Source organism: Colobus angolensis, unplaced genomic scaffold, assembly GCF_000951035.1.
Source record: "Colobus angolensis palliatus isolate OR3802 unplaced genomic scaffold, Cang.pa_1.0 Scaffold377, whole genome shotgun sequence".
NCBI classification, from domain to species: domain Eukaryota; kingdom Metazoa; phylum Chordata; class Mammalia; order Primates; family Cercopithecidae; genus Colobus; species Colobus angolensis.
Genome location: NW_012117121.1, coordinates 354478 through 366465, shown reverse-complemented (window position 1 = coordinate 366465; position 11988 = coordinate 354478). Strand labels below are relative to the sequence as shown.

The 11988-nt window shown below is 43.1% G+C and overlaps 1 protein-coding gene across 3 annotated transcripts in view; it reads right to left on the bottom strand.

Moving 5' to 3' along the window:
* GOSR2 (golgi SNAP receptor complex member 2) overlaps window positions 1-11213 on the bottom strand; it is a 39990-nt gene extending 28777 nt beyond the window's left edge. For all 3 annotated transcript variants that reach the window (XM_011953905.1, XM_011953907.1, XM_011953906.1), the window contains exons 1-4: window positions 11118-11213; window positions 4875-4939; window positions 3281-3389; window positions 2294-2426 (exon numbers count right to left, since the gene is read on the bottom strand). In XM_011953905.1, the coding sequence (XP_011809295.1) occupies window positions 2294-2426; window positions 3281-3389; window positions 4875-4939; window positions 11118-11146 (336 nt within the window). In that variant the 5' untranslated portion in view covers window positions 11147-11213. The remainder of the gene's footprint in view (window positions 1-2293; window positions 2427-3280; window positions 3390-4874; window positions 4940-11117) is intronic.
* Window positions 11214-11988: the final 775 nt, after the last annotated feature.

The window sequence follows — 11988 nt, the reverse complement described above, 5'->3', positions numbered from 1 at the left end:
TTTTGAGACAGGGTCTCCCTCTGTCACGCAGGGTAGAGTGCAGTGGTGCGATCTCAGCTCACTGCAATCTTAGTCTCCTGGACTCAGTGATTCTCCCACCTCAGCCTTCTGAGTAGTGGGACCACAGGTGCATGCTACCATGCCCAGTTTTTTTCTTTCTTTCTTTCTTTTTTTTTTTTTTATATATTTTTGATAGAGACAGGGTTTCACCATGTTGCTCCGGCTGGTCTCAAACTCCTTCACTCAAGCAATCTGTCCGTAGGCCTCCCCATTTTATAGATGAAAAAATGCCCAGAAAGGTAGAATAACTTGTCCAAGATCACACAGCTGGTAAGAAGTCCAGTGGAGGTTGAAATCTGGGTACTGAGCGCACGGCCCGCCCTGTCACCCATACTGTAGAGAGAAACACCAACATCCATCCTGGTGGCTCTACTTTTGTGCTGAAAGTGGACTACAGACAGGAGTCGAGTCCTTACCAGTTGTGAGAGTATTCCCTTCTCTTTTCTGCCAATCACAAACTCTCCTGCCAAGTAGTGCTGGGGTTTGTTTCATGTTTTGAGATAAGGTCTCACTCTGTCACCCAGGATACAGCGCAGCCTTAACCTACCAGGCTTAAGGGATCCTCTCACCTCAGCCTCCCGAGTAGCTGGTACCACAGGCTCATGCCACCATGCCCGGCTAATTTTTATACTTCCTGTAGAGACAAGGTCTGACCATGTCACCCAGGATGGTCAACTCCTGAACAATCTGCTGCCTTGGTCTCCCAAAGTGCTGGGATCACAGGCGTGTGCCATTGTGCCCCGTTCTACTAGTGCTGTTTTTACCACCTAAATCCCAGTTTCAATTGTCAGAAAAAAAAAAAAGGTTATGCCACTGTTTCTTTGCTGCTCAGATTTGGAATCATTTTGCACATGTGCGTTTTCAACTGCCCCTGCTAACAGGGGAGGTCCTCACAGGTAGGCATCAGGCCTTTTAATTTCATCATGTGCTTTACTCCTAGTGCCTAAATTAATCAGTGTTCTGCATGCAGCTAATGCCTAGTGCGTCAAAAGACGCTGGTGTCTGAAAGACTCAGTTAGAGACTTCTCTTCAGTAATTTGACAAGCACTTACGAAATGCCATTTACATACAAATCTTTCTTACCCTCCCATTTAAAACAGTATGGCTGATGGGCCATTATTTCTCGGAAAAATGTATTATAGCTCCAGATGGTAGAATGACCAGGAAGAAGTTTCATCTGGCAAGTCAATGTTTATTAAGAACTGACTGTATGCACAGCATCACACCAGGCTGGCAAAAAACAAAATAATCCTAAGCGATCATCCTTGGTCTAAAAACGGCCTGAATACTACAATATTAACAATCTAAAATCCAAACATCTTTTAGTGTGTCTTACAGTTCATTAAATTTTTGAACTGTTAAATACTGTGACTTGACTGGTTAGTCTGGGGAAGCAAAAACAACGTTGGCACAGCCTGAAGCACTTGGGGAAATTTATTGCAAAGCAAGGATGCAGCATTGAGGGTTAAACATCTACAAAGCAGGAAATGATGTGAATTTTAACAACAGGCTTAGAAAGCTAACATCTCTTTAGAAAATAATCCTCTGTAAAAAACAAAATACAAAAAGCCAAAGCACACTTCACTTAGTGGAATATATTATGCAGGACACAGAAAAGGCCAGTATGTTCTACAGCCATGTGCAGGAAACAATCTGGTTAAGACTAAAGGGCAGGGACAATGGGTTCTGAGAAATCAAACGTGCACACCAACACACTTTCAGACAGACTCAGGCAAGCAGTCCATCTAGCCCTACACATCTGTTAACAAATTCCTCCAAATTGCTGCTCAGACTAGGGGCAAAAACATTTTAATGCACCTGACACTGGAACCACACACATACTCGGCACAACGGCAACTGCCCGCAGGCAGCTTTGAAATGCTGCCTTCTCTACAAATGGCCTAGGTTCTAATCATCTCTCTCTATCTGATCAGAAAAACGTTTCCACTATGTGAACTTCCACCTTTCTGTCTCAGACCAGTCCAACCAGGTAATTTTCACCTCTGCTTATTCCCCTTCAATTTAACTGCTTCAAGTTTTTGTCTTAGAAAAAGGGATTCTCTGTCGAGGTCTAGCCTCTGTGGCAATGCACAAAGTTCCCGTCATTTCCAGTTGGTTTCCTCATCATCAGTCTTCTTCAGACACCCCCAAAACAGATGGCGTTCAGAGATCTGAACTCCAGCCCCCACAATCTGTCAAATGCAGGCCGACCCTCACCGCAGGCCTGGCTTACGTTAGTGGTGAAGGTTCGAGACAGAAGCTCTTCTCGCTGTCTCTCCTGCTGCTCTCTTGCATGGCGCCGATGCTGGAAGTTTCTGAGCGCAGTCTGCAGGTGCTGGACATCATACTTTAACTGGTCGACCCGACTGGAATTGATGGAGAGAGAGATTAAATTCCAGGAACTCAGGGCAGCAGAGTCTGAGGGGGCCAGGCTTTGTATTCAGGAAAGACGGCATTTCCTTACTTCTCCCTACACCACCCCACGCTATACCCCACCACCACAAGATCTGATTTTGATCAATGATGTTGAAAGTAAAGAAGTAACGTGTGGTTAAAGCGAGATGGTAGCACACAAGTTTCTGGCAGCTTTACTTCAGAATCTGTTGCTCTCTGATTCTGGATGCATGACAGGGAAGAGGGGACAGGAAGCAGGCTCGCTGACCTCTTCTTGACCTTCTGTGGATTATATCGCTCTCCTGGAAGAAGCCCAAGGGCATCTTTGAGGTAAAGCATCCACAGAGTTTCATAAAACTTTTGGAAACAGGCACTGGGGGTGGAGTGGCGAGGTGGTTTCATTTTAATTTCATGGTGGAGTATCAAACATTAGATCAGCATTTCATTATGGGTGGACTGAGTCAAGTGATTTTTCATTTCAACCCAAGAAAAACCCAGCAGGAACCAAAGAGCAGAACAAAACTCCATGGCAACATTAGGCTCCAAGTGCCTATGGGTCTAGTCAGAAAAACAGAACTGGAGGCAAAATTTCAAAATGACACCAAAGGGGTCACAAGGTTTCTGAGTTACAAACCTCACAGGCTATTTATTTTGAGGCGCATCACTCAGATACAATTGTGCCCTTTGGGGGGGCTTTTTCTTTGCGTAGTCGTAGTTTTTCAACATGTACGTGGGTCTTCAGAATATTCTATCGCCTCCCCCGCAGGAGAAAAGCCTGTCTTGCCGGGCCTGAAGTAGCAGGGCCATGCCAGAGGTCAGCACTTACAGTTTGGCATTTTGTCTTTTGTTAGGGGGTTCCTTGCTGGACAAAATCTCCAGACGTTCTAGACGGCTGAATATCTGGTCTATGCTTGCTTGGATTTCGTTTTCTACTACTGTACAAAAAAGAAAAAAGAATAATTGCTGGAAAAGAGATAGTGAACTTAAATTAGAATAAATTACAGATTTTTTTTTCAATATCCAATAAACTAGAACTACATATTTCAAAAGGAGAAAAATGTATACACTAATGAATAACAGAAAAAATTCAACTTATGCTGTAAATGTTGTTTTGAAGAAAGTACATGTATATAGTTGTTAATGACACAACAATGCCAATTTTTTTAAAAAGATGAAGGTAAATCTGTAGAAATAAATTTCCTACCTTTAAAAATAAACATGCAAAGGTTGTACAAATAAATACTTTAAGCTAAATTTTCTGATGTAGGTCTCTTTTCCTTTGGATTTCTCAGACGTGGATTATAAATATCTAGTAAAAAGACTGCCAATTGAATTCCCTATAGTAATAAGTTTTTTTTTAATTAAAAAAAAAAGCATAAAGGAAGGGGAAGATTAGTATGTGAAACATACGGAGGAGAGCTCCCTTAAGGCTTTCTGTAAGAATGGGTGGGCTGAGCAATGTTGATGTCCCCAAAATAGACCAAATATCAATAGGAAAGGCCCAGGAAAGAATCCACAGAGGTAAAGAGATATGATAAATACGGTCATTTTCCTTATCCCTTTCGATAAGACAGTCAAAATGACCTCTTTCCATTTCTAATCATGTAACGAGATTGCTGAGAAGGCAAACAAAGTCCATTGAACAAAAAAGCTAAACTGTGCACAAAAGAAAGCATCCAGACTGCTTCTTGCCCCATAAAGAAGTGACAGCAGTGACACTGCCCCTTCCTAGGCCTTTGCGCCCACAGTAAACAAAGACAGTTGAGATTAGAACAAGGTGGGGCACAGAACCAAGAACAGAGTTGCTTTTGAAGCTGTGAAAGGAGATGTGAGAGAACGGGAGGAATGGGTCCGGAGGGAGCCCAGCAGTGGGGTGGGTAGGCAGCCCCCGCAGGTGGTGTCCATATGACTGACTCAGAAAAAAGATCTTTCCTTAGAATAGAAAAAAAAAAAAAAACGAAAAAAAACAAAAATCCAGCATGCTTCTCAAAAGAAACCATGCTGTGGGAACTAAACTAATTAATATTGCTGTTCGTTTCTGAATAATCCTCCTAAAAAGCCACAGTTCTCAGCTCAGAAGAAATGGCCAATTCCAGTTAAACATCTCTGAATTTTTATGGAGTACATTCCTCTAAGGACTAGGTAATTAGATTAAGACAGATGGAGGCAAGCGCTTCCATTCCCATAGGGCCATGTCAGGTTGAGTGGAGGGGTAATGGGGGATAAGACTTGTGGGATTCCAAAGGGCACATTCAGGGAAATCAGTGATTTTGCCATAGGGTTTTTCTGTCCACCCTAACAACAAAACTCATTCCACGCTGAATCATTAAGCCCCCGAGGCAGAGTGCAGTCAGGAAACCCAGCCCATTAGCACCCTGTCATCAGAGAAAGGACTCTGGTCTCCACAGTTAATTACTCACTCTGCACAGACTGCTTGTCTGCCGTCTCCAGGCGTCCCATGCGAGACTGGATCTCGTGGACCTGCCTATCAAAGGAAGAGGGAGGAAATGAGTGAGACAGGAGTAATCAACAGCGCTTCAGTCAGAAAAGACAATGTTTCTGATGCCAACATGTAACTGATTTAAATTGACAGCATCACTGAACTGTAAAATTTGTATGTGGCACTTTAGGTCCCACGTTTTGGCATGGTTTCTAATATCTTAACTACTAATAATAACACTGCTAGGCAGATTATGGGTGCTTACCATATCCAAGAGACTCTGCCAAGTCAATAACCCTATGAGGAAAGTACTATTATCATCCTCATTTTATAAATAAAACTGAAGCCCAGAAAGCTTATGTAACTTGTTCAAGGTCACACAGCAAGTGATAAACCTCGAACTGGACCCAGCCAATCCTACTTTCTGTTCTATGACCTAATGTGCTAAGCACTGGCCTGTACTAGGAAGAGTCAAAGGGCAAGAGAGATAAAAAATCCTTGTCCTTGAGAAACAACATAATTAGGAATGACAGGCTGGACAGGCATGAACAAGCCCTGGGAAGATTCACGAGAAAAGCAATACACATAAATATAAACAAACAGAAAGAGGGGTAGCTCTGCATAGTGGTGTCACAGGCAAGCAGACAGAGGGGTGGGGCTGAGAAAAAGAAACCAAGTAAGTTTTGTGGACGGAGAGAGTTCTGAGCATCACTGTGAAGAAGGGAGACATCATTTGGTGAAGGAAGATAGAGAAAATTGATATGCAAAAATTCATACGAGACATGTGGATTACAAGCAGGGTGGGCTGCTTGAAAGAGAATCAGGTCAGAGGAAGAGGATGGTGAAGTGACTCACTGGAGGAAACCAGTCAAAGGAAGACCCTGAAAGATAGGGACCTCCTGTTTGGTAAACATCTTTCCCTGACAATATCAAGGAAAGAAGGAACTGCCATCTCATTTGGAAATGCAACACTGTACCCTGGATCTGGGTAACACTCTCTGGAGGCTTTCCAGGGCCTGGCCGAGGTCATCCTCAAGACCCCCTTCCTAGTGGTCCTCCATGATCAGTCCTTGGGATCCTGCTCATGCTGGCCCCACCATCCACTTCCTGTGCTCACAGTGGAGGTCTCCCCAGGTTAGGGCCCACATGTAGGGAGCCTGCTGGACTCTCACATCATCCCCAACGCTGGAGGAAAGGTCAGCAACCAGTCTTCACCATGAGCACTGCAAACCAGGACTCCAAATTTACCAGTGCCAGCCAGGCACCCAACTTCGGCTTCAGCTTGTGCCCAGTCTTTACCAGGGCTTCCCTGTGGCCTCCAGACATGCCTTCGGGCACCAAAAGAAGCTGGACGAGCTGTGAAATGACTCCCCAGGGTGCTCCTAGGCAAGACCTGTGGCCCTGAGAAGCAACTAGAAATCACTGCTAGAGTCCAAGACCAGACCGTTGCTTCCAGAAAGTAAGTCCGGGATATTCTGGGATGATGCGGGGCTGTGGAGGTATCAGGGCTGATGTAGGAATGCAGCCTGAGGTAGCCGACATCTGAAGCAAGGCAAACAAGGGAACAGGTATAGGGGACCGGAGGGTAACGGGGATGAAAAGGAGAATTAGGACTCTAAGGAAGTCCTGACGCAAGCTGTGAGGTAAATTTTCAATGCTGATTTAATAGAAAAATCTGAAAGTTCATAATATTATCAACACGAACAGTGACATAATAAAAAGTGGGGAGGCAAAGAATAGCCAAGACCACTCTGAAGAAGGAGGGGGAGGAATGACTTGTCCAACCAGCCATTATGACTGTAACAATGGAAACAAGATGGTGGCAGTGCAGGCACAGATGGACACGGAAAGGCAAACCCTACAGCTGGCCCAGGAGGAAAGAAAGACCCAGACACAGCCCCACGTATTTGGGAGCTTTTGAAAGAAGGGACTACAATAAATGCCAACAGCTCCGGTTTGTTATCTGTACAGAAAAAGGACACCTCAGGTAACACATAAAAATAAACTCAAGCTCACTTAAAACCTAACTGGAAAAAGCAGAGCTTTCAAACTTTCTGAAGAAAATACAGGTGTCCATAAATGACCTCGGGTTACAGAAGGATTTCTTAAGACAAAATCCAAAAATTACCCGCCCCCCACAAAACCCACAAACCACAAAGAAAAAGACAGATACATCTGACAACATTAAAACAAAAAACTTCTGTACACCAAAGCCACAAAATAAACAAATAAATGAACAGCACAGACTGGAGAGTATCTGCAGCAGATAACAAAGGATTGATGTGCAGAAAATAAAGAATTGTTACAAATCAATAGGAAAAGTCAAACAAGGCATTTTTTTTTAAAAAAAAGGGCGGGCAAATGACAGGAAAGAAAACCCAAATGGTCAATCAATATACAAAATGACACTCAACTAGGAAAACACAAATGAAAAGCAATGAGATCACATTTCTTTAGCCCGTCAAACTGACAAATATTTTAAAGTTTGGGAACATATGCATTAATAAGGAAATAGGGAAACTAGAACTCTCATACCCAGCTGGTAGGATTATAAATTGGTAAAACACTTTAAATGCTTTCTGACAATAACTAGTAGAATACAGTATGTGTCCATCCTATGACCCAGCACTTTGAGGAATGTGTCCTAGACAGCTTCTGGGATACCCTGAGGAGATGTAAATGGCAGGGATGTTCATCAAAGCACTTTTGTACAGGCCCATAATCCACTGACTTTTCCCATCAAATCTCTATTTGCTTTGAACCAATTAGAGAAGATGTAGCTAATAATACAATTCCAGTCACTACATTTCATGCTAAGAAAAGATAAATGTGAAACAACAAAGCCAAGTATGAATGGCAAGGTGGGAACTACTAATATGCCAACTGCAAAATCTGTCTCAAACTGAACTGGGAATTCTGAAAACACAACACGCTGCAAGTCAATAGGTGATACACAAGCAAGACTTGGGAGAATGGCCATGAGGAATGCCCTCTCTAGCACGGGGTCCATGGTGGGCTTGGGTGATAATATGACAAATCAGAGAAATAGTAGCAAGTAAGCCAGGGTCACTCTAGCTGTCTTTTAAAAAGGTTTACAGAAGATCTAGGAAGAATTTTTTAATAGAAGTGCTTTTTAAAAGTTCATGAAACTACTCACCACCCCCCACCACCCCATAACATCCACTTTACATCCAGGCTGCCTCTGACCACTGTGAACATGAAAACACTATGTAATCTATACAGCATCATGTAAGTTTGGTGTTAACTTTACTTAAAAGTAATGGCAACAATCTGGTTATTTTCATTTCACTCACTTTGCCTTTACATTTTGCTCATTAAAGGGCAAAATTTATCAAGGAAAAACATGGTCTTGAGATAAGGTAACAGTTCTTAAGCCCACCTGTTCATCAAAACCACCTGGGGAGCTTGTTAAATGTAGTGCTTCTTGTTTCCTGGACATATGATAACGTCCAGGACAGGACTTTATCTTGGACTACAAAGGGGACAAATGTGGTCGCCTTTACAACCATTGGGATCTCAAAAACAGAAGCTTGGCTATTAGCTCCTCTAATAAAGTTTACCTAAAGTAAACATTTAAGTGTAATATGTTTATTCTGTTTTTCATCTTTTATTTTCATTCATTCGCTGTTCAGGTAGATTCAGGAGTTTTCAAGTAACTTTAAAATGTCAATCCAATTCCAATGTATTCAATGTATTCAGGGACATGGCAAGAGATAACCACAAACTGGGTTCAAAGTTCCAGTAAAATGAATATGTTCAGCTACTGTTGGGTCAACTCAGCTATAATCGCTAATTTCTGCAGTTGCGAAAGTTCATTGCTGGTGCTCACTGGACTCCACGTGTTTCCTGTGAAAGTCATTCAGTCACCAGTTCTGCATCATGGAACTGAAAGGAGCCTTACAGTTTAACCAGCCCAAACTATAATATCATTCTACAGATGAGGAAAAACAAAGCAAGGAGGTCTAGAACCAACTCCCACTCCTGGTTGAAAGGAAAGACAGATACTGCAGCATAAAAGAAGGTAAACTCCTCAAGGGCAGGGCTGTGCTGCCAGCATGGAGAATGGTGCATAGCACATAGTAGGTGCTCAATAAATATTCAATGAATTAATGAGTGTCGGGGTAACAGAGGGCCTAATAGTTGTGGGGCAAAGCTGGCCCCACTGCTTGTTTTGATAAATAAAATTGTACTGGAACACAGGTACATCAATTAGTTTACATATTGTCTATGGCTGTTTTCCCAATATAACAGCAGAGTAGTCACTATAGAGACTGTATAGCCCACAGAGCCTATAATATTTACTATCCGGCCCTTAACAGAAAAAACTAGCAAGCTGCTAGAGTTCAAGGGTGCATTGTTGGAGGCCTACAGAGTTCACCTACACTCCACACATCTTGTTTGGAGTACCATTTAGAATTCCTCTTCTGAGCCATGCAGTTTTCTCTGAGATTAGCTGCACTGAAAACAGGTAGTCTAAGACTCTCTAAACAAAATTATTCTTGAATATAAAATGGGTCATGGCCTTCTTGGCAACATCTTTTAATTAACTAGATAAGACCATACATAACAGATTAACTTCAAGGCACTACCATGCCCATTGTGCCCCGGGATTGTGAAAGATCTGCCCTTTCTTAGTAACATGAACATAATTGCGTTTCATTCTTTCTCTAAATTACTCACAGACTAGTTTAAGTCCCTTCCTATATGTTTATGTGAGAATAGGGCTCCCCTGTGTAAAAGAAAATTCTGTCACTACAAAGTAGGTTCTGTATTTTCGCCCACACAAATGAAACACTTCATCGCCAAAATAAAAGAAACCTGTAAACTTGGAAAATGAAAGAGAAAGAGGATCTTCACCCTCTTATTCCTAATGCTTCAGGGCATTTCATTTCCAGGCCTCGGGAGTGTGAGTTTAAGTGTTTTAATCAATAAAACTACAGCATAAGTTTGACAGTTCTCAATAGGTCAGGTATATACCTCAATAAATTGAGAAGAGGATCTAAAACAGATACTTCCACACCAGAGTTCATAGCAGTATTATTCTCAACAGCCCAATGGTGGAAACATCCAAGTGTCCATCAACAGATGAGTGGGTAACAAAATGTGGTAGATACATACAACGGAATATTATTCAGCCATAAAACGGAATGAAATTCTGATAACAGACTAAAATATAGATGAACCCTGAAAACATTAAGTGAAATAAGCCTGATACAAAGAAAAATTCTGTATGACTCCACTTATAAGTATCTAGAATAGGTAAATTCATAGAGAGAAGTAAAACAGAGGTTACTAGGTGCTCTGGAAGGAAGAAACGAGGTGCTACTGATTAACAGGCACACTGGGATGATGAAAAAGTTTTGGAAATGGATCGTAGTGATGTAAGTTGTGTACGTACCCAATGTCACTGAATTGTACACTTAAAAAATGTTAAAACAGTAAATCTTATGTTGTGTATATTTTACAATAAAAAATAAAAATCATAAAATTCCGTCCCCCCAAAACAGGGTAAAAATCATAAAATTCTGCCCCCTCCCCCCAAAAATAGGGTAATTATGCCCCCATTACCATATTCAACTACGTATCTCAGCAAGTTCCAAAAGTGCAGGACGATGCGAATAAAGGACACCATCAAGGAACTTAAGTCATGAGAGGCTAAATTAAAATTTGACTTTCTCAGCGATAATCTGTAACCAAATACTATTAACAAGTAATAATAGCGAATGCTACGTGGACAGCAATTTCTTTGTACCATAAAAATGTGGTCTTTAGTATAAATTGAATAAGAACGAAAATACTTTCCCGTACGTGCCTTGACTCTCCAATTAAACAGTACACTCCTACGGCCAGGTGCCGTGTCTCCTCTCAAGCTCTACCAACCAGGAGCACCGAGTTGACAAGTGCTGGACAAAGTTTTATAACCTGCAGGTGCCCTTCACCCAGTCTACCCAGCAGGTAGTCACGGACTTGCAGAACCCAGGAGTCAGCGGCCCCACGTCTCCAGGCCCCAGGCTGAACCCACTGTCTGTGTCTGACCTGGGCGTCCCGCCAAGGATTAAGCACTTCGGAGGCATCCCCAGCAGTGCCCTGGCGGAAAAACTCGGCCTCTACCCTGGCGGACGTCCGAGGCCCCAGCCCCGGAAGCCAGCCTCATCTGGCCTAGCGTCGTCTAGCCCCTGCCCGCTCCCCAACCGGCCCTCACTTGTGCGTTTGCTGGTACAGGGGGTCCATGTCGCCAGCCGGGCCGGCCACTGCTCCAACTCTGGCTTCCTCCGAACACGTCCTCACAGCCCCCCTTCCGGTTTCCGGTTTCCGGTCGCAGGACCCTCCCTCCCCTACCGGCTAGGGCTGCCCGCACGCGCGCCTTACTAGCGGTGGTTGCGAGATGAGAGAAGGGGAAGGAGAAATGGGGCCGGCGACGGAAGGATAAGTGTAATCACAGGCTCGGCTTTACGTGAAGGGCAAGGAGGTGTAGATGTTCGCTGAAGGCTAGCCTCAGGATTCAGTCAGGCATTAGGAAGGACAATCGCGGGGTACTCATGAGAGGTCCTCAGAGCAAAGTTGAAGGCGAGCAACGGACATCTGCTCTTCCCTGCTGCAGAATGGACGGGAGGTTCTTGCTTGGCTTCGCTTTAAACCATTTAATCGGGGGTCTGGAGATTTTGCTCTTCACTGTTTTTCCTGGCGCAAGCTTTTCCTGTTTCGCATTTGTCTACTCACTTTCCCGCCTATCTCCCCCCCATTCCTATTTATCCATCCAGTAAACCTACATTGAATGAATGAGTGGTTATTATGTGTCATGTGTGAAGCAGGGAAAACCAGGTTCCTCCTGCCCTCAGAGAGGTTCTGGTCTGGGAAAGGAAATAAGATATGTATACTGTCAAAAGACAAAATTACAAGAAATGTAGTTATAGATCTTAACTGGCTATTTGCGATTCTAGCACCGGGCAACACCTTATTCTATAAAACAGAATGAGTATTCTGATGAGCCGAGCAGAGGAGATTGTCTTTATAGACAGAAAAGGGCTGAAAAAAAGCAGAAACAACAAGTTTCAAAGTTGTTTTACTTGTAT